The 26,989-nt window shown below is 35.7% G+C and overlaps 3 protein-coding genes and 2 pseudogenes across 3 annotated transcripts; 3 read left to right on the top strand and 2 right to left on the bottom strand.

The window, feature by feature from the left end:
* Nucleotides 1-2,888: 2,888 nt before the first annotated feature.
* LOC140817358 (LOB domain-containing protein 1-like) lies at nt 2,889-4,157 on the top strand. The gene is made up of 2 exons (XM_073177010.1): nt 2,889-3,174; nt 3,788-4,157. Exons 1-2 carry the CDS (start codon nt 2,899-2,901, stop codon nt 4,112-4,114), a joined length of 603 nt encoding a protein of 200 aa, XP_073033111.1. The 5' UTR covers nt 2,889-2,898; the 3' UTR covers nt 4,115-4,157.
* Nucleotides 4,158-7,081: 2,924 nt separating this feature from the next.
* LOC140817357 (uncharacterized) lies at nt 7,082-11,140 on the bottom strand (annotated as a pseudogene).
* A 1,063-nt stretch (nt 11,141-12,203) lies between these two features.
* LOC140815853 (uncharacterized) lies at nt 12,204-13,936 on the top strand. Its single transcript, XM_073174839.1, has one exon. It carries the CDS (start codon nt 12,285-12,287, stop codon nt 13,467-13,469), a length of 1,185 nt encoding a protein of 394 aa, XP_073030940.1. The 5' UTR covers nt 12,204-12,284; the 3' UTR covers nt 13,470-13,936.
* Nucleotides 13,937-15,350: 1,414 nt separating this feature from the next.
* On the top strand, nt 15,351-19,905 carry LOC140815908 (uncharacterized). The gene is made up of 6 exons (XM_073174938.1): nt 15,351-15,504; nt 15,645-16,842; nt 17,172-18,506; nt 18,802-18,916; nt 19,329-19,535; nt 19,599-19,905. The coding sequence occupies exons 2-6, from the start codon at nt 16,744-16,746 to the stop codon at nt 19,694-19,696; spliced, it is 1,854 nt and encodes a 617-aa protein (XP_073031039.1). The 5' UTR covers nt 15,351-15,504; nt 15,645-16,743; the 3' UTR covers nt 19,697-19,905.
* LOC140817277 (uncharacterized) lies at nt 19,697-21,903 on the bottom strand (annotated as a pseudogene).
* Nucleotides 21,904-26,989: the final 5,086 nt, after the last annotated feature.

Genomic DNA, 26,989 nt, shown 5'->3' with positions numbered 1-26,989 from the left:
CAAAGTAAGGAACATGTGCTCTTCTTTCATACATATCCGTGGTGGAAGGTTATATGACGTCAAAATCACAGTTCACGATGCATATTGTTGACTATTTTGTCCAGAAGATTGATAATCGATAGTCCTAATCTCACTTTTCGAATCTCTGATGCAAAAGATAAGTATGGCGTCATTTATACTGGTGAATCGTATGTGTAGGTCATTGTTTCACCATCAAAATTGTGGTCGTGGTGCCACCACATATGAGTGGTTGTAGCAGTTGAAGCATATAACCTTTGTAGCCGAGGAGTGATTGGAAAGTAATACATCTTCTTGTACGAAATTTGCTTAATTGCATTATGAGATCTACTACGCCTATTAGGTTTATATCGCGGATGTTCACATATCTTACACTAATTCAAAGCATCATTTGCACCTCAATAAATCATGCAATTATTGTTACAAGCATCAATCTTCTCGACGGGGAGTCTGAATTCTTTAATAACTTTTTTTTAAAAATCACTCTACACCAACTCCTGGTTTAAGAACTCATTGTATAACATATGATACATTCAAGTTATATCGTTGCAATCTATTTTAGCCTATAATAAATTGACAATAGAATTGTTGATTTGGAACTAAATTTTATTGTTTTAAAAAAAAACATTATAATATATATTATTTACCTTTAAAAAACTTTTAGCTAATAATAATACACGTAAGATCACAAATTTATCTTGATACACGAAGTGAGGGTAAAACCATTTTACAAAGTGAATTTCTCTATATACAATATGTAGATCTATCATACAATTAAATAATAAATAAATGAGATAATCTAACATAAAGTCATAGATCGTAGTTAAATTTAATTTAGCGACAGTTTTGCTAATTTAGCGACGATGATAAAAGCGTCGTCAAAATAGCGACTGTTACATATGTATCGTAAAAACGTGGCAAAATTCAAATTAGCGACGGTTTTTTGTTTTTTTAGTGTCAGAATGTCACTTAAATTCTCCTATGCACGAGGGAAATTGTAATATACTCAATATCTATGTTTAATTTAAATATGTTATCTTATTTTTATTTTTTATAATAATATATACAATTATGCCAATAATAATAATAATAATAATAATATACATGATTGCAACATAATATCAAATTATGCCGAAGACTTCAAATCCTAGTCGCATTCTCATTGAACACGAGCGCCAACGGTTCCTTGACTACCGTATAAACAAACGCCACGTCGTAAACGCTAGATGGCGAAACGCGCTGTCTCGTTGGTGGCTCCAGCTGAATGGTCTTTTTCTCTTGTTAAAAGTCGGCACCGGATGGATAGAACCGGACGGTGAACTCGGCCACGTGTTACTCATCTAGCATAAACTTGCCTACACTAGTTGGCCATTCCATCTAAAAGTTGTTAACATCCTATAAAGGTTTGTGTCAATTTATTCTAGTGTAACATCAAGCTAAGTCTGTTAAGATGTAAATTATTTAATTTTTTTTTTTTTGGAAGGGGAAAATTTTATTTATAATAAATTAATACTGTTGAAGAAACATTTTGTGCATTGACGTTAGCTTGTCTACCTTTCCACAATGCAAGTATTTTTTGTAAAAACTTGTGTGATACAGCCTCACGGGTCGTATTTTGTGTGACAGATCTCTTATTTGGGTCATCCATGAAAAATATTACTTTGTACTAATAATATTACTTTTTATTGTGAACATCGGTAGGGTAGATCAATCTCACAGATAAAGATTCGTGAGATCGTCTCACAAAAGATCTATTTTTTATTTTTTACTAAAGTATATATATTTTATTTTATTTTTTGAAGAACTAAATAACATTAACTTCAACAAACGTCCAACGATTTTTAAACATAATATGTAATAAAAAAGACAAAAAAAAAACAATAAATTCGTCGAGATATATATTTTTTGTATCTAGATGTGATTTTTATACAGTACGGCTTAATATCACGTGTCAGGTGTTGTATGTTATATACAATTGTTGGTTGCCTATTTGTATAGTTCATTTTTTTTATATAAAAAATTATTTGGATTTTAATTGATTTCAATTATATTATAAAATAAAGCTGATATTATAGTGGTGAAATTTTACCATAGTGAATGTATAATAATGATTTTATTTTGGTGTAATTTGGTTATTCCAATACAGGACCGTGACTTTATATAAGTATAGGTTTAGATATCTAAAATTAAATATATAATTATTGAATATTTGTGTGTGAATAATATTGACGTGGGACGGTGGGATGAAATTTCCATCTATCAAGCATAGACGACGGGGAAATTACATTGATTTTGTTATCGTCTTCAATTCATGGTATTTATCCACTAACTTAGACATTTTCGTTTAATTTTAGTCTTTTTAATTGAAGTGCTTACTTGGAATTCATATTTTCTGATTACACGTAATCATTTTTTTTTTTGATTCCACGTCAGTATTTCGATGATGTCGAAAAAATTGCAAATTAATGGACTAAGATCGTAAATTGACCGATAATATGACAAAAAATGAAAAACATGACATTTATAGGATATACAATGTTATTTTCCCTTCACTAAATAACACAAGAGTTTTAAATTCACAATTTTTTGCGGGTCGTATTTTGTGAGACATATCTTTTATTTGAGTCATCTATTGTGAATATCGTTAGGGTTGAGCCGTCTCATAGATAAATATTCGTGAGATCATCTCACAAGAAAAACTGCTCTCATATTTAATGCAATTCATGTCACAATCTATTTCATAAAGATATTTTTTTAAAAAAAATTATGACATTTGGTATATTGCGTCACATGATCTCCCTCCAACCCCAACTACGTATGTCTCTCACTATAAATACTAGACAAGTCTCCAAATGATCGAAGCACGGGAAACCAATTGGCATGATTACTGGACGCACTGAAAACACTACCACCACTCCCGTCGCTGCAACGGTGGCCGAAGTTAGCCACTCCTCCTCCTCCTCCCTATCTCCTGCTTCATCGACTTCATCTCCTCGGCCAGGGATTATTCTCAGCCCATGTGCTGCCTGCAAGATCCTCCGCCGCAGATGCGCGGAGAAATGCTTGCTTGCCCCATATTTCCCCCCAACCGAACCACTCAAATTCACAATCGCACATCGAGTTTTCGGTGCTAGCAACATAAGCAAGTTGTTGCAGGTATTTATCTACGCACGTTGAATGCTACGTACGTATATTGATATTTTTTTAGAACCAAGAAAATGAGAGAATTGATTTAAATTAATTAATTAGTTAATCACTTTCATATCAATAATTTGTTCCAGGAAACGAAGGACCGGATACCGAATATCCTCATATTATTTTTGTTAAATTTCAATAAAATGGCGAGACAAAATTTGTGCCCACACCTCAAAATATACCCCTTTATCGATTTGTCTACTTAATATATATTTTTTAAAATAATCTAGTTAATTTAAGATTTGAAATTTTATTCTGTAAAAGCTTTAAAAAAATTTAATTATACGGTGTGAAAATGTTGGCATATGTTGTACCAAATATGATATTAAAATAGAAATATTTTATTCTTATTTAAATATATATATGTTTAGTAAACAAACAAATTGTTTAAAGTCTTTATTGGCTTCATTAAAAAAATTGGTGAGTCTTGTGGTTCCTAAATATTATAACATGATTTGTTTGTTACGTTCTTATACATACATCTTCTCACCTTTATACATGCAATCAATTAATTTGAGGTACTTTCCATTTTGGCGATATACAAGATAAATGTATGCATCTATTACATTTTTAGGAACTTCCGGATGATCAAAGAGCGGATGCAGTAAACAGCATGGTATACGAAGCCAATGCGAGGATTAGGGATCCGGTGTATGGCTGCACGGGAGCCATTTGCCAGCTTCAGAAACAGATAAGCGAGCTCCAAACTGAACTGGCCAAGGCACAGGCACAGGTCCTGAACATGCAATGCCAGAATGCTAATTTATTCGAACTGGTCTGCAAAGATGATGATCAACAACTTATGTTGCCACAACCCGCAGTGGTACTGCCAAATAATATCTGTTACGATAATTCCACTAGTTTTTGTCTGGATGACAGTATCTTGGGCCTTTGGACATGAATATTATTAAAAAATCGATTATCTTTTCGGTTTCTATTCTATCTTAAAATTATATATGCATGTGGAAAGTCGTTTAACAGGTAGAATTCAAGTTAACATTTAAGTTATCCAAATCATCTCATTAAACGATAACTGAAAATCAGTTATATTTTGTGTATTATTGCTTAACGTTGATTAATGCCATTTTTAACATTAAATATCTTCTATATGTATTCAAGGCCAAGATTGATTGAGAGAGAATATATTCTGCATATGGTCATTAATACATAGTTATAAGCACTAAATAACATTAATTTTTTTAAAATGAAATTTATTTTGAGCCTATCTCATATGTCAATTTTGTGAGACATATATCAAAATCGATCCGATTTATGAAAAATATGATTTTTATGCTAAAAAAATTACTTTTCACTTGAAGTATTAATCATTTTGACTCGTCTCACGGAAAAATATTTGTGTAACCGTCTCACATGAAATGAATACATTATTTATACAATATGTTGCCACTTTTGACTTTTGCGTTCTCTTGGTCTCGGGCATGTAACATGTTACATGCTTTACATGTGTGTGTGTATGTGTGTTTAAAGATTATACTTTCGTATGATTTTTCTTGGAAGTCCATCACAAGCTTTAGAAATACTATTAGAATCGTTCACGTTGGAATTAAATGAGCATCGGATACCATGTGTTTAATTTATTCGTTTGGCAAATGGGTTGTGAATAAATCAAATAGGAAATGACAAAAGGCTAATTATCATATTCACGCAGCAGCAAGTCTATAATCAAGAAAATGAAAGATTGACTTTTATGCATGTGTTAAATTATTCAAACCAAGTTCAAATTTGAGTCAAGAACTGATATGCTAAATGTGCAAGTGATTGTTTGTGTATTATTGTTCAAAATTTACGAGCTAGTTCCATTTAAGAACATCTTATCTTTATGAAAATCATAATTTCAGAAAATGTATATCACGTTCTTTATTTTATCGAACTTAGACCTATTTCATATTAGGAGAAGTTTATATCACTCTATCATATATGAGATGATGATATCTTATTCTTGGGATAAAAGAAAAAGAGAGTTCAATATTTTGGAAGAAAAATTATAATTATTGTAAATAGGTAGAGATACTTATTTATTAAGGCTACTTTGGATACGTGTGATAGGATAACTAAATGATTAATAATATAAGGATTAAAACGTAGAGATATTGATAAATAACATGATGGGATAAAATTTACGGTGTTTGGTATGATTTTAATATTACGTAATAATTTTGTACATTAACATAAAATGACCAAAACATCTCCACATTTTTGTCATTAATAATTTATTTTTTCATCTGTAATTTTCTTGATTCAATGACCACCACCAAAACCTCCACCACCACCAAAGCCGCCTCCACCTCCTACTCCTCCGCCACCTCCAAAACCGCCGCCCCCACCAAAACCACCACCACCTCCACCTCCTACTCCTCCGCCACCACCCAAACCTCCACCACGTCCAAAACCGCCGCCCCCACCAAAACCACCACCACCACCACGGCCCACCAAAACCACCACCACCTCTGAATCCACCACCACCACCGAGACCTCCACCTCCACCCAATCGGCGCAGAAGACATGGGATTGTATTGAAATTGAGAGATAGGCGCAGAAAACATGGATGGTATCTTGGACTTGATGAAGGAGATAGAAAGAAATATTTGAACTTGATGTTACATCATTCTCACTACATTTACAAGGCGAAGATTGTGCTCCAATGGAGGAAAATAGTTTGTGGTGATGTTTCTGAAAATATCTCGTACAAAATTACAGTTTTGTGGTGATGAAGGAGAGAGAAAGGGTATTATGGTAAAATTTACTTTAATCAATAAATGAGATAAATTATCACACCTAAATTATCAGTATTATTTGTCCAACAAATTATAGCTACAGTGCGGGCTTTTTCTTATTTCACGGGCCCATATATTTGATCAAAAAACCAACCAAACATTGGATATATGATGATTGTTAACTTATCATGGGCTAATCCTATCTACCAAACATAGCCTAAGTATAGATGAATATGGGTATTGTAACTAATCAGGATGGGATCAATCGGAACAAGATGACTATTGTTGGAAATCTGCTGTATGTAATTGTGAGCTGCAATAGATAAAAGTGAAGACAAAGAAGAGTTGGACGAGCAACATTATAGCTTTTAACGAGGAAGAGGAGATTAAAGATATCAATTCGGGTAATTTGGATCAGGGGGGATTGAGCAATTTACTATTCAAGGTTAGAGTAGATGCTACCTGTGGGGGCGTTGCCCTCACAGGATCTCATCCATTGATTTTACATGGTGATTAAATCTGGGCCTTTGATCACTCATGGGGTGTATTGTTTTAAATCTGGCCTTTGATCACCTCAGGGGACAGTGCCTCACAAGGTAGGGTGAAATAAACCTATTCAAAAATTGCCCAACCCTATACCCAGAGCCAACCCGAACTCTCTCCCGAACCCGAATCACCCCGATCAACTCCAGTATAACCGATTTAGAATTTTTTTTAAAAAAATAAATAAATTCAAATCACCCTAAACCGAATCAACACAATCAACTCTTATAACCCGAATTAGAATTTTTTTTAGAGAAAATTAAATAAAATTCAAAATAATAATAATAATAATAATAATAATAATATTTTAATTTAAACACATAATCATATATATGATTTAAATTTAAAAGTCTAATAGTATAAAAGTAAAATATATATACTAAATCAAGTAAACAATTATTTAACAAATAAAAAATGTTCAAAATAAATATTAAATTATGAAAATTTATGATATAAATATATAATAAATATTTTTTCAGATATAAAATATATAAAAAATGCAAGTAATATTTATTAATTATATATATTTTAAAAAATTAAATTTTCTGATCAACCCAGTTGTTTAAAAAAAAAAAAAAACAACCAGGTCCTTAAAAACTCGAATTTTTCTCTCATCCAATTAGTAATCATTGTTTGAGGAAAAGAAAAGCACAAATTGAAGTGCGTGTCAACTTTCGAAACACAAACGCGGAAACATAGTACAAAAATTGGGGCCAGCTCGAGACCAAATACTATGACTAATTTCGCAGGGTTGGTTCACCAGTTTCTCTGTTTTTGTCCATTGCCTTTTTTGCAAGCATGGCCAGCAAAATTCATGGCACACAATGGAGCAAACCAAAAGAATCGAGGCACAGCTCCTTTGCATAATCCAAGTGGGCCTTCGTGGTGTAAAATAGAGAACTCAACCAACGATAATGTTACATGTCGATGCAGGAGGAGCGGCCATTGTTCTGGTTTTTATCATAGAACGGAACCTCTCGGAATAGTGTGGCACCAGTCCCACGAATAAAACCCCCAAGACCATCTTGCTGCCAAGTTCTGACAATGGCTTTCCCTAAATTGCTGAATAGACCAGTCTGCAATCTTTGTTTCATCACCTCGCATGGTATCCGGACTGCTGTGCCGTGAAAGGTGCTACAAAATGATGCTATCGATTGAACCTGAAACATGATACTCTAACTTTGATATTGAAACATAAAAATATATCCATGGCATACGCAAGAAAAAATGCTGATTTGAAAATCATCTAAAAATGCAATTTATTCAGAAACATCTTGAACTAGACTTCCACAAATGAAGAAATTAGTACAATCAAACACAGGTGAATCACGATAAACGTATGCATACCTGTAATTCTGAAAGAATTGGTGCAACATTTACTAAAGCTTGCTTGCTTCAAAGACCGCAAACCGTGGCTGCACTATTCATCAAATTAATATCCAGAAAAAGGAAGTGATGTTAACATTTAATGTAAGAGAAAACAGGTAATCAAATTAAGCCTTGAAAATTTACAGATTATAGCTGGAAAAAACCACCTATAGAATCCACGGACCCCAAATTGAGGAAGCATCGATAATATTTCCGGGAGGCTAAGGGTTGAAGCTTGTACCCGTGTCTGGAAAACAATTATAAATCAGTGAGATTGCATTAAAGAACAAAGGATTAAAAAAGTGCCAGAATATATTTGCTATGTACTTGCTGGCCTAATTCTTTTTTATTTGCACGGCTCTGTTCCAAGCAATCAAGAACTAAAACTAATCCTTAAACAATCGTCCACACAAACAAGCTTAAACTCTTTATTCGTTCTCAAGATTTTACCTTAATTTTGTCAATAGGATGCAATAATGAAGTGGATAATGCACAAGAAAGCCCACCAGCCAATGCTGATTTCAGAACACTGCCAGCAGGTATCTCCACAGGAGGAGGAACGGCAACCACAGTAGCAGCTTCAAACCAGATACTTCTTTACATCATAAATAGGCCTGGGTTAGTAGCTGTGGACAAAACAAAAGACTTCTATCTACAAAATCATGATACAAGACCAACTCTAGGATATATGAAGCAACACTATTTTACACAACATTTAATGTTTTCCTAAGTCTGGCTAACAATCCATAGTTAAAATATGACTGGTGCATTTTCTTAATAACGCCCCTTCTTTGAGAAGGTGATAAAAAGAAAAACCTTAAGCTACTGAGGATCTTCTTGAAGCCGGTCTGATGGGAGCAAAAGCATAAGGTTCCAGAAATGCCCATAGGATACAGATTCTTTGGTGCTAGCATTTAGAAAACGCATCATGTCAACAGCATTGTCTTCATTTGCAGGAATTCTTCAGTGATGCCAAGATTTCACTTTTCTTTGGTGTCCCTAACTTACTCAAGCAGGGACTTGTAGAGGCCTGAAGAATGGTTGGTTCTTTCTGTTCCATCAAGGACAAGAACTGTTTCCAACCAAAAGATTTCAAGAACTGGCTCCTAGCACGGCGCATTAATTCAAGAGTGTATCTCGTAGGCAGTTTTCTCTTTCTCATAGCAACTTCAAGATCTTCTAGAGTAACTTGACCGTCACCATCCCTATCCAACTCCTGGAAAAACCTCTTTCCTGAAGAACGAAAAACATATATTGAGAATCTCAAGGAGACTCGTTTCAATATCTAATAGCAACTAGCAAGGATATTGAATTTTCAGACTACAAATGCTGATTCTGAATAGCATTACATGGCATAGAATCTGTGTCACGCCCCGAACCCGGGCCCGCGTCTGCGTGACTGCACAATGGGCCCCTATAGCAACTACTCTGTATTCGACCTCGCTTTACGAAAATGATTAACCCAAGTTGCTATAGAAGTCCATTGTAAGCCATTATAAACTTATTTTAAATCTTAATTTTTTCGATGTGGGACAAGAGTATCACAATCTGTCTCCTGATAATCCCCTGCACATTTGCAATAGAACTTTGTGGACTAAAATGTAATAACCTTCAACAAAAATCTTAATACAGGACATTACTAGACATTACTACAAGGTCTTCCAATATTGAACACTATTTTATGGTCAAGTACTACTGAAAATGAAAAGTGGAGATATAGCTTTGATCGCATGTTCAAAACGGTGCGCATGAAAGATTAGTACGCTAGATAGATTCGTATACCTTCAGCTTCTGTGTACCTGAAAAAATCCTGCACAGAGAAAAGTTTCTTCTTGTCAAGATGGTCTTCTTTTACTGTTCTCCCCCATCTGAGGCAGAAATTCAATTAATTCCGTCAATGATACATTAAATAGAGTTGATCTCAAAAGCTCATCATTGGATAATGAAATACTTAGAAACCCATTGGCCAAATTTTGAAATGAGGTGCCTCCTTTATCTTCGTGATTAACTGCATGACTGATTCCCTCATCCCTTGCATCGTTAAGAGAAGGCATTTCAATCATACCAGAGGGCACCCCTCCAACTTGGGCAAAACTCAAGTTCCCCAAAAATCCATTCACAGCTCTTTTACCTTCAAAATTACCAATAAGAGCCTTAAAGTAGTCAACCTGATCAATAGGAGTAGGAGGTGAAGCTTTGTGCTCGATATTTTTACACACATGTTCTGAAACAGCCTATCAAACTTCGGAAAATGACTCAACTGATCAAATGCAATCCCAACAAAATATTTTATTGACAAATCTTTTTTCTTTAACCTCGGACTCCTGCTGTTTGATTTCACTAGAAACATAACGTTTTATTTCCAGTCGCACCCCTGACTCATAAGAAAACCATTGCATGTCCGAATTCGAGTTCTCCCAAATTGGAATGGCGCAGGGAAGCCGTGAATAAAACCGTTAATTAAGAAAGACCATACCACCTCAAGGTGCAAACAATTACTATCCTCTTTCCCACCATTAACTCTTCCATATCTCTGCTTCAGGCCTTTCTTTGGCACACTCAGATAATGGTTCTCAACACCATGGTTTATATTGTTATAAGCATGATTGACACATTTTTCCCGAAAAATTCCAACAAATATCTTAATCGGAACTTTCCCTTTTATCCATAAAATGATCAGTACTCGCACCACTCTTTCTTTTCACATTTAACTGAGCTGCGACCAGCTCCACTTTAGTACTATTAACATCACCATTCAAGTCTCCATTCACATAAACCCCACTAATTCAAAGCTCGAGACTCTTCGCAACCTTTCGGAAATTCAATTCAAGTGCCGAAAAAACATTCTTAAGAACCTGAATCGGATTAAAGAATGACTCCCATGTGTCATTCCCCGGAACCATCATCACTAATAGCCTATTTCAATTAATGCATGAAAAAATCCCACAAATCGAAGCAGAGCCCCAACAAAACCAGCACTTAATCCCTTGCTACGAAAACAACAAAAAATCAAGAAAATCGAAATGAATGAACACCCACCAAAGAAAAACTCCACCTTTTCAATTCATACGTCCGCAGCAATACTTTGTGAAGTGTTGTCAATTCTTGATTTCCGTGTACTGTACACACACACATATATATGGCTATTAAGTTTTCGTATAAGGATTTTCGGTGATTTTACATTTTCCGAAGATTAATCTGACCCAACCGAGGAATGATCAATAATTAGCTGAGAAGAAGACGATGTTCTTTTGTCCTTTGTATTTAGCTTTCTCTCTTAATTTCTTTAAAAATAGAAATGGAAGTAAAAATGATAAATTATTATCTTTTAAAAATATTAATTCAAAATGTTAATGTGAGATCCTATAGATGGTGTAAAATAATATTAAGTTTGGTATAATTTTTAAGTATAGGATAATTTTGAATTTTTTGATGAAGAGACGAAATTACCCTTCTCCTTCGCGACGGCGATAGTGGCGGCGGCGGTAGGCTGCCGGTCGGAAACGGTCTCCTTCCTGCCGGAAAATTAGCGACGGCTTCTGAAAACCCGTCGTTAATAGCGGCAGTTTTTGAGAAACTGTCGCCGATCTTGTGAAACCGTCGCTAATTTGACATTTAGCGACGGTTTATTAGTGCATGAAACCGTCGCCGATCTTGAGAAACCGTCATCGATCTTGTTTCGAGAAACCGTCGCCGTTCTTTTTTGAGAAACCGTCGTCGATCTTTTTTGAGAAACCGTCGCTAATTTGACATTTAGCGACGGTTTATAAAACAATCGTTGCTATTTGCGAAGGATTTTTACAAACCGTCGCTAAGCGATTTTCTTTAGAAGAAATAGACTCACCCACTTGCAATTTTTTTATTCACGGTAAGGGCTATTATGGTCATTTCTTTTTTCAGTCCACTCGGATAAAACTAATCCACCCTGAAAGCATGGATACATTTGCCCAGGTAAACAGTAGAAATTGTCCTACAATTACTCAATCTCAAATTTATAAATGGAACCAAACATAAGATTATATAACAATCCAAACTTAATCACACTTATCAAACTGGGCCTTATATTCTGAAAATGATAAAATTCCAAATCCAAATTTATATAAATTCTGACCATTCTTGTTACATCAAATTTTTACTAATTATTTCTACCGAAATGGTAACATCATTTTCTCTCATAAAATTTGTTTTAACAATTTTTAAGGTTTGGCCTCAAATCTCGATTGAAAAAGTCCTATATTCATGAGATCGTGCAACTAAAACCAACCAATTTGAAACAATTTAAACTGCAAGAAACAATGGTCTAGAAAACAACTCCTCCCACGACCACTTTTCCAACCATGCATCATCAACAAAAACACATCCTCCTCTATCACGCCTCCGCTGATTTTCCATTCCTGATTCGTTCGTCTTTTCGAGGAAAGACGAATGGATCCGACCATCCCAACCCCTACTGCCTGTTCCACCGTGACATCCTCCTCCGTCTCCTCCCAAATACCGCCACCCACCCCTTCGAACATACTCGAGATCAGCTTGATATCGGCTCAAGACCTAGCCTCCATCACGAAATCTATGCGAACATATGCAACGACATGGATCCACCCTAACCGCAAGCTCACCACCCGAACCGATCAAAATGGCCACACGAACCCTACATGGAACGACAAGTTCGCGTTCCGTGTGGACAATGAGCTCCTCATGTCGGAAAACGGGACCCTGACCGTTGAAATCTACACGGTTTCGTGGTTTCGCGATGTCCTGGTGGGGACGGTGCAGGTCTTAATCAACGATCTCATCACCCCGGCGGTTCGAATGTCGCATAACCACCCTAAGAACACGCGTTTTGTTGCCCTACAAGTCCGCAGACCATCCGGCAACCCACAGGGCATACTCAACATGGGAATTGCCCTACTTGACAGCACAATGAGAAGCATGCCTTTGAACAACTATCCAAGTGATAAAAAACTGAATCCTCTCAGCCTGCAACAGCATAAAAACGAATATGGGGAAGAACAACAAAGGGAACTTACTTCAAGAATCCAACTGTGGCGTTCATTAAGCGTGGGGTCTGAGGTTAACAACGAGGATTTTCCATTAAAGCCCGGATCAGTAAACAATGGATCAATGGTTAATGGATCAATATGCAATGGTTCCGCTGTAAATGGTTCGGAAGCGTGTTCTGATATCGGTCCATCTGCTTCGATCGTGGCAGCTGAGTTAGCCAAGAAGTTGCAACCACCATTAAACCCCAAGAAAGTGCACATAACTGCACAAGATATCGAGGAAACAGGCAGCTCCATTCTTGAGGATTTGACAATCGAAGAAGCAAAAGCGAAGGGGTATAGATTTACTTCAAGAAGAGAAAGATGGAGAAAGGAAATGAATCCAGGTGAAAAGATTGATGCAGATGATGATTATGATCGGTCCGAGATATCGAATAATAGCAGCAGGCATTCACGTAGGAATTCGGATGGGGGACTCTTTTCATGTTTTGGAAATGCATATGGGATCGAGTTCACTATCGTATGTGGGGCGAGTAATAATGCAAGTAGTAAGAAACTCGTCGATAGCAAGAGTAGAAAGAAGAGATCAAGTGAGGCCAATTCAGCGTAGCTAATGGATTATCAGGAACGGACAGCAGGTCTTCGTCTTCGATTTGCTCAGATGTTTCATATCATTATAGTGTCCCCTATTGTTTAAGCCCTATTAATTTGAATTTTCTTGATATTTCGAGTTCGATACTTTTTTGTTCTTAAGAAATGGTTAATTGTTAACGTGTTGAGATATACCTTTCAACAGAGCGAGGGTAGGCGGCAACAAAGTCCGAGTCTTGGACTGATTTCTTCTTTGCTTGTGGGAAATTTTTTGTTTGCTTAATTTATAGAATGCTCTTTTGTAAGTTCTTCAGATGGGCTAGCTACTCTCTCCAACAGGAAATGTGAGTTGCTTGAAATGGACGCCTGAAAACTTTAATTATATGTAGAGTTTGCTGATGTTGTAAGTACACTGCTAACTCATGAGGTTGGACAGTTTCTTTAATCGATTTCTTCTACATCCTTTTATACATACGTTGTCTATTCTTTGTCATCAAAATTTACATATATTATGCAAAAAAATTGTCTCATTGTTTGAATGTAAACGAGTGCACTTTACCATTCCCAGCCTCTTTCACTTGGGAAGAAAAGTGCTTTTTTTTGTCGATTTTTTTGCTATTTTAGTCTGCACGTTTTTCGATTTTTTTTTAATTTTATTGAAAATATTGACATGACGACGTACTGACAATGTCACATAAACTGTCTGGTTAAAAAATATTAAACTTGAAAAAAAATTATAAATTAGCATATTATCATTATTATTTGACATGACATGTGGCAAAAGGAAAAATTAATAAAAATTATTAGAGTGCAGCCTTAGTTGTTGCTGGTGGCTTTAGTTGGAGTCTGGTAGCCTATAGTAGTACTGCGAGAAATGGGATTGCTCGAGCCATGTTGGAGGGAGAGGGGGCGACGACTGTTATTAGAGAGAGTAAGGATTAAGAGAATGAAATACAAGTAGAAGTATAAAATAATCTGATTCCCCTAGGTTAATTAGTTAGCAGCTTTCTGAGGAACTATCGAGAACGAAGGAAGAAAGCTACTAATACGAAGAGTAAAAGCACAATCAAGGGAAGGCTTCCTTGAAACGCGGTTAATTTATATTAATATATAGAAAAAGTAATTCAAATCAGTTTTCACAGTTTCTCTTTCCAGCGTCGTTTAATTTCTGGTTCATTCAAGTTGGCACCAAGTTTCTTGCTGGACCACACGGTTGGTTCCATCCTACATGTACAGCACTACCCTCATGATAGAATAAATGGCCCAAATTTAGTCATACATATATAGGATTCACAAATTTTTTTAAAATCACATATGCATGTGAATCTTGTCCATCCAAATCAGCCCCACATGTAACATCAACTTAACCCAATTTCACTTACTATATATTACTCAAAAAATTACGGTAGTGTTGGCCTTTATATGTTTTTTTTCTTAATTTTTATGAAAAATTTTCCTATATAATTTAGTCTATATTCAATTAAATGTCAAGATCATCATCAAGAAAAAAAAGAAGAGATGTCGTGCTTATGGGTGAAGCAACCCTGACACAAAGATAGGTGGTTAATTGTACAAATAAAGATGTCGAGACAAATATTGAAGATGTAAGACCAAAAAAATTGTATCAGATGAAGAAGATGTCATGAGTTTTAAGTTTAAATCTGATACATAAAAAGTGTTGGAAAAATGAATTTGATATTTTTTTCAATTCCGCGAAACAACCCCATAATTTGCTAATTATGCGGGTACTTTGGTCTTCTATACTAATAAAAAATTGAAAATATCCACTCTCGCATAAATATTCTCGGTCCTCTAATCACGGCCGTCGATTATTTGGGTTTCAACGGTCCAGATCACAATGTGACGATAGTAGGAAGTAGTAGTTATTAGTCGTCACTCTTCTCCCGTTCTCATAAACCCTAAAACCAACCTGCTAGTCACCCCGCAGCCAACGTGAACGCCATTAATAAACAAGAAATAAATGAATAATATTTTTGGAATTATGGGTATCATAGATGAGATTAAAGGGATCTTTTGATTCTCTTCCTGTCCAGGTATTTTTTTTCTGCTTTCTTCAATTTTATGCGTGGATATCTATTGGTATTTCAATTCGTTATCTTGAAAAAAAGATCGAGTTTTTTTTTTCGGACGTGTTTTTTTTATGTATCTATAGCGTTTTATTTTCTTTATGTAGTGACGACCGAAGGATGGTGTAAAATGAAGTGAAAATTATCCAAGGTGTGTGGTGGGCCGAGTCGAATCGAGTTGGAATCTTTTTTGGTTCTGGGAGGAGTGTGAAAAAAGGCAGTAATGGCTTGGAAGGACCTATTATGGGCCGAGTGTACTGGGTTCGAATGTTGTGGAAACCTAATTGAGACTCTGTCTTTATCATTGTTTGGCTTATCGAGATCGCTTCTGGGATTATAAGACTGATATTTAAGGAGAGATAAGTGCCATCTTCATAAAAAAGAGACCTTTTGTTGTTGATTTGGCCCAAACCTGTTCTTTGTCTGTCTTATTGACTCGGTTAGGGCATTTCTTTCTGATTTAGACTGATTTCATACTTCTATTTTTTCAAACTTGCTAGTTTGCTTTGTTAAGAAGACATTAAAAACAAGGATTTGTGACTATATCTCAGAGGTTAGATGCTTCGATTTGAGCTTATTTTTGGTGTTTAATTTTGTGGGGTTGGAAAGTGAAGGGGAAGCAAATTTGGGGTCTTTGCTACTTTGTAGCAACAAGAGCAAGTCCATGCCTTCAGTAGGAATGAGACGCAGTACAAGGGTTCTTGGAGCGATAGTTTTGCGGTCAGGTAGGCGGCTGTGGACTGAACCGCCACATGAAGATGGCAAGTTCACTAGAGCGGTTCGGGAAAATGAGTGGATTGATATTCTTGATGACTCGATGGGTGGAGGGGATACTGGTGATTCCTGCAAGATTGCATCGCAGGGAAACGGTAAGGGCAATGCGATGTTCATTGTTGAGGAACATAAAGTAGAAGAAGATGCACATAGGGATGTTGGAGATGTGGACAAGATGCGAGGAATTGTGTATGTCAGAAAAAGAAAAAGGGAAGTATTTGAAAGCAGTGGGTCTTGTGAGGATAAGAGGTTTGGGAAGAATTTTTCAGGAAAAAGTGGAGGAATGAATGCAAAGCTGCTGCTCCATTGGAAGCTGGTGGTGACTATTCTGTTGACACTGCTTCAGGTCAAAAGCTTGCTGTTGTTTCTATCAAACCGTCTTATGATAGCAGTCATTGGATTTCATGCTTCTTGTGTTCAGTACTGTACTATATGAGGAGGGTTGACATTGGATTACAACTGCTTTCTGTGTTTGTGCATTCGAAACCCATATTTGATGGTTATTCTTCGCATGGTATACTTTTTCTCCAGGTAAAATTTCTCAATCAATTTATACTGTTAGATTTTTTATGAAGTTATGGGTTTATACATCTAAGGATCTCTTGTTAAAATTTGCATGATTTAAATGTTCTTATTTGTTGTCTCATTTCCTGGTAAAATTCCCGTGAAATTAAACGATCATCTTATTTTTGCATGCGTAAATTATTGAGAACATTAGTGATCATTCAGATAAGAATATGAGGTGAGTAATGAGATGATAGGATCCAAATCAAGATTCAAGGATATCCATTCACCTTTTTTGTTTAATCTGAATGTTGGCTTAATTGAAGTTCTTAATAATTTTATGTTTCTTGTTGTAGGGGTCGATCCCAATCAAGAGTCCTGGTTTATGCATAATTTCAGGATCCAGGTCCCTGATACCCATGTTTGCTGTGGATTTTTCCGCGGTACCCTTTAGCTTTATGTATTTGCATTTGAGTATGCAGCTGAGATTGGCACGATTGGCCTATGTTTTTCTTGTTGTTACATTGGGTGTCAATGAGAACTTTGGAGAAGTAACATCTCAAATTTCTCTTGGGAAAGAACAGAGTATTGGTGGTTTAAGGCAGAGGGATTCGTCTCAGACAACTGGCGGATTTCCTAAATTGGCTCTTCGAAGTATGCAATATCGAAATAGTAGACATGTCCAGAAAAGGAGTTCTTTTAGACGTAAGAGAGGAAGACCACCATCTGCTTTACGGGCTAAAAAATCTAATGGGCCTTTGGCTTCCGATCTTTTAAGGATTAGACAGAATGCAACTCATTCCTCTTCTGCAGCACCTAGTCACATACTTGGGGGTTTAGCTAAGACAAGTCCCTCCAAGTACATCAAAGAACTAATATCTGCAGTTGGGATGGATGGGAGCCGGTCCTCCACACATTCCAAGGAATCAAAAGCTGCTATGGGGCTTATACCGCCAAATACAGGTGCCAGTTGTTCAGCGAACTTATTAATCATTGAAACGGACAAGTGTTACAGGGAAGAAGGAGTTATCATCACTTTAGAACTATCTGCTTCAAAACAATGGGTTCTTGCTGTTGTGAAGGATGGAATGAAACGAGACAGCCTCACTACGCAGAGTGTCATGAGGCCATCTTGTTCTAATCGCTTCACTAATGCAACATTATGGTCAGGAGATGGGGGATGGAAGTTCGAGTTTCCTAATAAGCAAGACTGGTTGATTTTTAAGGAACTTTATAAAGAGTGCTCAGACCGAAATTTACAGGCTTCTACAGTTAGTGTCATTCCCGTTCCTGGGGTGCAAGTGGTATCCAATACCGTTCAAAACAATTATATGCCATATGTGAGACCAGATTCATATATCACTGTAAACGATGATGAGCTAGCAAGGGCGTTGTCGAAGATGACTGCCAGTTATGACATGGACTTGGATGATGAAAAGTGGTTAAATGAATTCAATGATGCTCTGTCCTCAGAAGGAGAGATTCATGATCTTATAACACCCGAGCGATTTGAGTTGGTTGTCGATGCCCTTGAAAAAGGTTTTCATTGCAATGGGGATGATCATTCTGACGAGAAGGCAGCATATGATTTTTGCATCCATTTAGAAAGAAAGGAATTTATAGAGGCTATACATAAGTACTGGATTAAAAAGCGAAGACAGAAACAATCAGCACTTGTCAGGATTTTCCAGGTAAAATAAATTCACATTCTAATACTGTAATTACATGTGGTGGAATGTGTTTGTCTGTTATAATTTGGAATATGGTTATTATATATGGTAAAAAATCTCAATTTGTCATGAGATTGACTTTATTTACTCTGTGTATATTAGAAAGCAATAATTTTTCAAGCACTTTTTACTCACTGCTATGTGAATTGGCTTCTCTTCGATTTTTTTTTTTTGGTTGGGGGTGGGGATTGTACAATTGGGTCTCGAAGCCAAGACTATTTGATTTCCGAATTTACCTTCTCAATTTCATTGGCAGCTATACAAGCCTAGAAGATCTCATGTGATCCCGAGGTCCATTTTACGGAAGAAAAGATCATTCAAACGGCAGGCATGTCAAGCTGGGAGAGGGAAGCAACGAATTTTTCTTCAAGGTTAGTGTGCATAACATGAAGTTTCTGAAGTTCTAGTTGTGTTAAATTTGTGTTTACCGAATTTGGTTGAATGGTTGAATACTTTGAATCAACAATTTGGTCATCTAAGAAATTTACTGTTTAATTTGGAATTGTTTCTATGCTTGTGTCAATTTGTCTATTTGCCAAATTTCGTTGAACAATTTGTAACATACTGTTATCTGTAAAAAAAAATCCGAGGAACATATTGATATCTGTTTTTAAAAAGTTACTGTTTAATACGGTATGGTAAACACAACATTCATATTCAAATCTTACAATAATGTTGTGATAAAAATTGACAAGCGTTTGCTGATATCTGTTTTCATCTTGGCTGTGAGTCTTGTACGGGGTTATCCCGACTAAAGGTATTTGTAAAACTTCGATTGCACAGAAATGGTAACAGAAAGAGACGCTTCGGAGCACAAGAATAACTTGTTCAAATTGCAAGAAGCGAGAGCTTTCGCTGACAGATCTGAGCAATCAGCTGTTTTAAAGCGGCAAAGAGCTCAAATCCTCCTGGAAAATGCTGACTTAACTACATATAAAGCTATAATGGCTCTTAGAATAGCCGAAGCAACTGAAATTGTGGAGACTCCAGGTGCGGTTGAATCATTTTTCTTGGTCCCTTGACCGAGTACCAGTAATTTGATTTCCATTTCAGATGGCCATTTTTTCCGAGCTGGGAGAGAGGAATTACAGCCTCGTGGCCGGTTTTTGACGAAGCCTTTGGAGGTCAATCGAGTGAAAGAATTAATGTAGTGTATAGAATTCGATTCGAAGTTGCAGTGTAGTAGGTGATATATTTTAGTTTCTGGAAAAAGTAGAGAAGCAGAAAAATATAGGAAATTTTTCTTATAAATGGTCAGGGTCTGCCAATGGTGGTGGAATTCTTGTGTATACTTACTTAACGACACCTGTCCTAAAATCTGTACATTTTGTATGGCTGCAATTTAGAACTACAGTGAATAGATTTAGTTAATAATTTATTGCTTATTCATGTACATGGATTTTTAGAGCTCGATTTCTTTATGCTTGAAGGTTTTTTCGCATACTAACTTCCTTTTCTAATGCAAATATTTTCTTGTAGAAAGTAAACTTTGTTGTATGATCAATACCAGGCTTTACTGCTTTAAAATGCTACAAGAAAAACACAGAACACGATCTTTACGCACAGAAAAACAGGTACTAGTGATGATTTGGGAAACATGAAATTTACAATACTATAGAAGTCCTATGACTGGTCAGTGTGCAAATATTAGACTCTTTATTTGCAGTGTATCCCCATATTTGTCTCACCCCTTTTCGTCGAGGCTTTGCTTCTCCCAGCATTGTTACCATTTCTCTCATCGATGGCCTGTCTTTAGGTAGCTTAGCAGTGCGAAGAGTTGCAATTTTGAGGACCAGAAGCATCTCCTCTTGAACGTACTTGCATTGGCCAGAAACGTTAGGGTCTAATACCTGTTCTGATACCATGTTGTTTGCCTTTCTTCGAATCCATTCTCCTATATCAACGGAGTCGCCAAATGAAGGATCTAATGGCATTTTACCTGTTAGTAGCTCCAAGAGTACGACCCCAAAACTGTGTACGTCACTCTTCTAATCAACCTTGGGAGTGTCCATATTCTGAAAATTTTCGAAACCCAGATTTTCTTTAAGAGTAAATTCACAAAATGTGAAGGCATTTTAAAAGGAAATTCTATTCAGTTTTGGTTTGCAAGAATCAACTCACCTGGTGCTATGTACCCATAAGATCCAGCCACCATGGAAACATTCTTGTTATGCATTGTTCTAGCCAACCCGAAATCAGCTATTCTTGGCTCTAAATCCGTATCCAATATAATGTTATTCGACTTCACAGCACGGTGAATCACAGGTGGACGACAATCGTGGTGAAGATAAGAAAGTCCCTGTGCTACACCAAGCGCAACATTATACCTAGTCACCCAATCCACCAGCATTTTCCCTGCCTGTTTGGCATGTAATGCTTCACCGCGACTCCCATTCGACATGTATTCGTACACCATCATGATATCAGTCTCATTCTGCAGATATCCTAATAATCTTACTACGTTCCTATGCCTTAGTTTTCCTAAAAGATCCACTTCTGCGAAAAGATCATCTCCAGTTTCTACATCAGTTTGATAGGTTCATTGGGATCAAACCTGAGAAAGAGTTATTAAAGAGAATGAGCTTGGTGAGATTCCCGGAAACGCATAAACCAGGTGGAATCTCACCGGACAACGAATTTGATGAAACGTCCAACCACTGTAAAGGAGAGTTTTTCCAAGATTCAACGGCAATAAACCAGTTAGAGAATTCTTCCACAGCTCAAGAACTTTCAGTTTCTTCAAATCCCCAAGCCCTTCTAGAATAGGACCTTTCAATTCATTGCACATGAGATTCAGCAGCTGCAGATTCTTGATACCTGAAACCTCGTACGGAATCTCACCCGAAAGATGGTTGTCGGAACGATCTAGATACACTAGACTTGTCATGTTCCCTATTTCAGGTGGGATTCTTCCTTCAAAACTGTTCTGATACAAGTAAAAAGTAGTTAGCTTTTTTAACTTCCCCAATTGTCCTGGAATTTGACCACTCAATGTACCAACAGCCAAATCAAGATACTGAAAATTCGTCAAATTACCGAACTCTCCTGGAATTGAATCTTCGAACTGATTATATCCCATGATAACAGTTTCCAAGAACGACAATTCACCGAGCTCAACAGAAATCTTTGCAGTCAAATTATTACCAGAAAGGCCAAGAAACCTCAACTTCTGCAAATTCTTGAAAGAAATTGGAATTGAACCTTCGAAGAAACTCCCTCTAAAATCCAGGATTTCAAGCAAGGTTCCATTTCCAAGATCCTCCGGTAAGAAACCCATGAAATTGTTACTTGATGCGGTAATACTGGTTACTTGATGTGTGCATAATGACGCATTCTTGGTAAGCCACGTGTAACCCATTTTGGGTGAATAAAAAATCAGTTGTATATCTATTAGACTAAGAAGGTTAGAGTAACTTCCTTGGTCTGTTTTTTAAAATATCTAAAATACCTTTCACCCCCACTCTCTACATTACTAATTATATATATTAATAAAGTGTTAAAAAATAAAAGCAAGTCACATGTAGTTTAGTGGATAAAACTTATGTTTCTTAATCATGAGGTTGTAGGTTCAATTTTTGCTTGGATCATTTTTATTCTTTTTTAATTTATTTTTTAGTTCATATATCAAAATTATAATGTAGCCATTCATTATTTCTTATAAATATATTTTGATCCTCATTTAAATATAATTCAAATAAATTATAAAAACATATCGTACAAGCACGCAACGCGTGTGTCGTTGTACTAGTATTAATGAAAATCTTATATCTTTATAAATTCAGACGTTAATAATTTCAATTAACCTTATATTATATATAATATAATCCGAATAAAAAAAATTATGGAATCATATTTTAAAGTTGTCTGTTATAACCGTAGCTATTTAGCGACGGATTTTCAAAAACCGTCGGTGATTTGCTTACACATTTCGGTTTTTTTTTTAAAAAAATTCATTCAAATTTTGTTTTAAAATTTTGACTTTCAGGTTTTTTTTTAAAAAAATAAATTTGTAATTTTTTTTAATTTTTATTTGTAAACCATTGTATATATTTTATTTTTTATTTTAAATATTTAATTATTGAATTTGAATGTTCAAAAGAATGTGCGTAAAAGACATATATTGTTATAAGGCAAAAACTTGTGTGAGACGGTCTCACGAGTCGTATTTGTGAGACGGGTATCTTATTAGGGTAATCAATGAAAAAATATTACTTTTTATGCTAAGAGTATTACTTTTTATTGTGAATATCCATAGGGTTGACCCGTCTCACAAATTAAGATCCGTGAGACGGTCTCACATTAGACACACTCTTGTTACAATGAGTATGTGGCAGTGGGACCCATAAATAATGAGTTTGAATGTTAAAAGGAATGTGGTTAAAAGAGATATGTTGTTATAATGATTATGTGGCAGTGGACCTCATGCTTTTTGATGAGTTGGTGGATGTTTAAACACCCAACGAATGTGGATGCTCTACGAGTTTGGAAACATCTTTGTTTTCTTACGTTGTACGGATGCCAAGAAAGTTTTTTTTTTTTTTCACCAAATTGATTTGCCTAATTGGATACCATTAATATTTGTACAAAGTGGTGACTTTAGTAATTTAGGTTGGAATTTTTAAAACATAAAGTGTCAATCTAACTATTTAGTACACAAAATATCCTATCAAACCGTATCATAAGTTAATTTTGTAAGACAGATGTCATGAAATAATATTACTTTTTTATGTTAAAATTATTGTTTCATTTTAAATAGAGATCAAATCGATATATCTCACGGAAGAGTTGTATGTCCAATCGTATCCACCTTACTCTGATGTCAATACAGTAAACATATTTGTTTAATTGCATGAATAAAGTGTCAAACGAATAAACACATAAGAATCACAATTTGTAAGATCGATCAGCAGAACCTATTAATCCATCATTTACTTCTTTGACTCTCACTATATTTGCTTTTACAATGTAAATCTGGTTTTTCTTTCATATACATGCATAACACTAAATTTAATCAAATCAGACATTGGTGAAAGAAACTAAAATAGAGAAGAGTAGGTCTTTTGTTATACGGTCTCACGAATCTTTATCTGTGAGACGGGTCAACCTCACCAATATTCACAATAAAAAATAATACTCTTAGTGTAAAAAGTAATATTTTTCATTGATGACCCAAATAAGATATATGTCTCACAAAATACGACCCGCGAAACCGTCTCATACAAGTTTTTTTCAATAGTGAAATACACTTTATACTACCAATAAATATAATATTCCAATACAAAATTTGCCACAAAAACAAAACGGAAACATTTTTGGAGATTGTACATAATTCCACTCTCTTAGAATTTTATATTTTTTTAAAAAATAAATAAATTGGTAATCATGGGCAATTTTGACTTTTCCCTGGCCCACCATAGTAGAAATATGTGCCCCAATCTATGTTGTATGAGCTCTTGATGTTGGATTATTCCATCTTACCCGTAGGTTACATCCAATGGCCGGAATTTTTTCTGGTCCAATTTTTTTTTAATTTTTTTTTCCCATAAAGTGGAATCTCAACCATTCATATGTGGTGTGGACATTGCCCCCACACCCACGATCGAACGAACCTCTTGATGTCGTAACAATTTGCGTTATCGGCTAGGGTCGTAATATCTTGGGCCGAGCTTAGGCTGCTGTCTGAGTCCACGATCTCTAGATTTTTGAAATAGCTCGCTCCACCAAACCCATCATCTGCGAAATGGCCTGAGCCCATTTTAGTAGATGTGTTCTCGTCTTTGGCCCGAGAATTCACAATCTCTCCTCCCCATTCCACCATCGTGGCCCGGTCCGATAAATGTATGAAAATCTCAGCAGGCCAATATCCCACCAATGTGTTGTCTCCAAGCCCATCCACCAATGGCCCAGTTTTGGATCCTGGATGATGACAAAGGAAGTTTAAATTTTATTCAACTACTTTTGATAGACGAGTTATAATTTTGTTTTTTAGACCTTCCACACGAGGATGAGTTAAAGTTTGATAGGACAGTTGGGAAAATAAATAGCTGATTTGATACCGTCAGTGCAGTTCTACCTTCCTAAGGGATTAGAACTTTACAAGGAAGTATTTCGACTGAACATCTAATATTTAGGTGGCAAGAATCAAACTGTGTTATTTTCAATTTTGTCTTCGCGTTGCTTGTTTTATGCAAGAGATAGTAGCAGCAGTTTGGCAACGCTTTTGTTTTCAAGGGGAAAAAAATTGGTATTCACATGTTTTTCTTGATCATGATACCTTGGATTGAGATGTCATTCCATTATCCAACATCAGAACCGTGAATTTGAAATGTCATCTGCAACTTATTTACATTTTCAAATATTTAGATGAATTGTAATTCTAAAATTTACACTCTCGTGTTGTTCTACAGAAACTTAAACTCTTGTCAGAAAAGGAACTTTCTATAGATGGCATTAGAATTTGAAGGGTCATTAAGCACTTGCAAGACGTAGTTTGCGTGAAGAGCAGCAGATTCGTCCAATTTGCACAGGCCCAGAGATAAAATTGGGCCTATCAATCAGTGAGAAGAACAAATGACAAATAATTATTATTACACAATCCACTCTTTTATCTGCCAAACCAAACGAAGCGTTAGTCTTTGATCTTCCACCAATATGACTGGTGTTGTCACTATTCTTGTGAGCCACTCCTTGTGTTTTGGCCATTTTCATCATCTTTGGCATTTCTGGCCGAATTCTCTGTATGCGGGTTGTCGAGGATGATTCAAATGACTAAATTGTGTATATATGCAGATACACTTGAGAAGAAATTTTTTTCATTTTTATCGAGGATTCCACAAGTACGGATCATCCTCATCTCGACGTCAATCCCACGTACAAGTACTTTTTTGGATTTTTGTGCGTGAAAGAGAGTCACAAAGAGAGAAAATTTGAGAGTTCCACTGATGTGTACCTGGATCTTGTGATTCTTAAGAAGAGGATGATCCAAAGCCGGCTGTTTTCTTTTATGCAGACAGTCGATAATATCTCCATCTGGGCTCTGAAAATAATCGAGAGAAAACCAACAAAATAATGGAAAATTACACACACACAGACATAATCTCGAAATATATCAGTATGAGTTAATCATGATGAATAAACTAGAGTGACCTGAATGATGAGTACAGAAGGCTTATATATTAATCTTCTCCAAATGCCTCTGAATCCTTTCAAGCCATGCGTGCTTCAAATCGGTACTGGAAATGGCCAAAGACTTTTCGGAGAAAATGACAAGAAAGGATGCCAAGACCAGAATATAAATAAGAAAAATCGAAAACCCTTCAAGTTTGCTTAAATAAACAGTAACCATTTCATTCAGTGTAATCTAAGTGAGAACAAAGAAAGAAAGAAATCAAAACCAGGAATAGTGCTGATCAGAAACCATTACTGGGTAAAAACAGACAATCTTCAATTCCAAGTCCATGCTCTCCTCTTTAAACCCTAAAACAGCCCAACACAAAATTGAACTTCGAAAATGACCTCTATCCAATTCTTCCCATCACTATCAGTATCACCCCCTTCTTTCTCACATAAACGCACACAGATATGCTTGTTGTATATTTTTACAGGGTTACATATAATACCCAGTACTTTTTTTGGAGGAAAGAAGGAAAAAATAAACTAATTTTGAATGTATTTTATATATACGCACAAAAGGATTGATCATGACAAATATCCTATCCACCTAACTCCGATTCAATGTTTGACTGATGATACATGCACCACGATTTTTATCGCCACAAAAAATTCAATACAAAAATTCAATTTATCAAAATATTAGGTAACATCGAATATAAAAGTTCATCAAAATTATAACAAAATTCTGATATAATAGCAAAATCTGCAATATAAATATCAATATACAATCTATCATCATATTATAACAAAATTCTGATATAATAGCAAAATCTGCAATATAAATATTATGTGTTTAAACTTGAAAATATGTTCTCTATATTGAATGACGGTCATATTGTTTACCCTTTACATTTCCTTTCATAAAATGGGATAGAAGATCAAGAATCTATTGAATTCTGAGGATGTTGATTCGACTAGAAAAATTATTAGTTCTTTATGTAGTGTTGACAATTATTTTAAATAAGTTGAACATTAAGTTTGGTTTTTCTTTGGGTTGTAAGAAGTGAATTTGTTGAATAAAGTTTAATTTATTTTTAGATTCAAAATATTTGGGAAAGCTTAATGTTTTTGGTTAATTCAATTATTAAAATCCAAGAAATTGCCGATGTTCACGTCATGCGTCTCAAGACGCTACAGTATAAGAAAGGTAGTCGAATCCGTGAGGTGGTGCGTCGAAACTGACGGTGGTGACTAGGTATTGTGACGTCCCGTATAAATTTGAGGTCCACGTGAACCTTTAGACTCACTAGACTTGGTCGATGCAGGTGAGT

This window comes from Primulina eburnea, chromosome 16 (genome assembly GCF_022965805.1).
Source record: "Primulina eburnea isolate SZY01 chromosome 16, ASM2296580v1, whole genome shotgun sequence".
Lineage (NCBI taxonomy): Eukaryota > Viridiplantae > Streptophyta > Magnoliopsida > Lamiales > Gesneriaceae > Primulina > Primulina eburnea.
This window is presented reverse-complemented; position numbering and strand designations above follow the sequence as displayed.

Coding starts and splice junctions, on each gene's coding strand:
- LOC140815908 (XM_073174938.1), top strand. CDS start 16,744: ATGAGGAGGGTTGACATTGGATTACAACTGCTTTCTGTGTTTGTGCAT. Junction 16,843..17,171: donor ATGGTATACTTTTTCTCCAG/GTAAAATTTCTC, acceptor TTCTTGTTGTAG/GGGTCGATCCCAATCAAGAG. Junction 18,917..19,328: donor GCAACGAATTTTTCTTCAAG/GTTAGTGTGCAT, acceptor TCGATTGCACAG/AAATGGTAACAGAAAGAGAC.
- LOC140815853 (XM_073174839.1), top strand. CDS start 12,285: ATGGATCCGACCATCCCAACCCCTACTGCCTGTTCCACCGTGACATCC.
- LOC140817358 (XM_073177010.1), top strand. CDS start 2,899: ATGATTACTGGACGCACTGAAAACACTACCACCACTCCCGTCGCTGCA. Junction 3,175..3,787: donor ACATAAGCAAGTTGTTGCAG/GTATTTATCTAC, acceptor TTACATTTTTAG/GAACTTCCGGATGATCAAAG.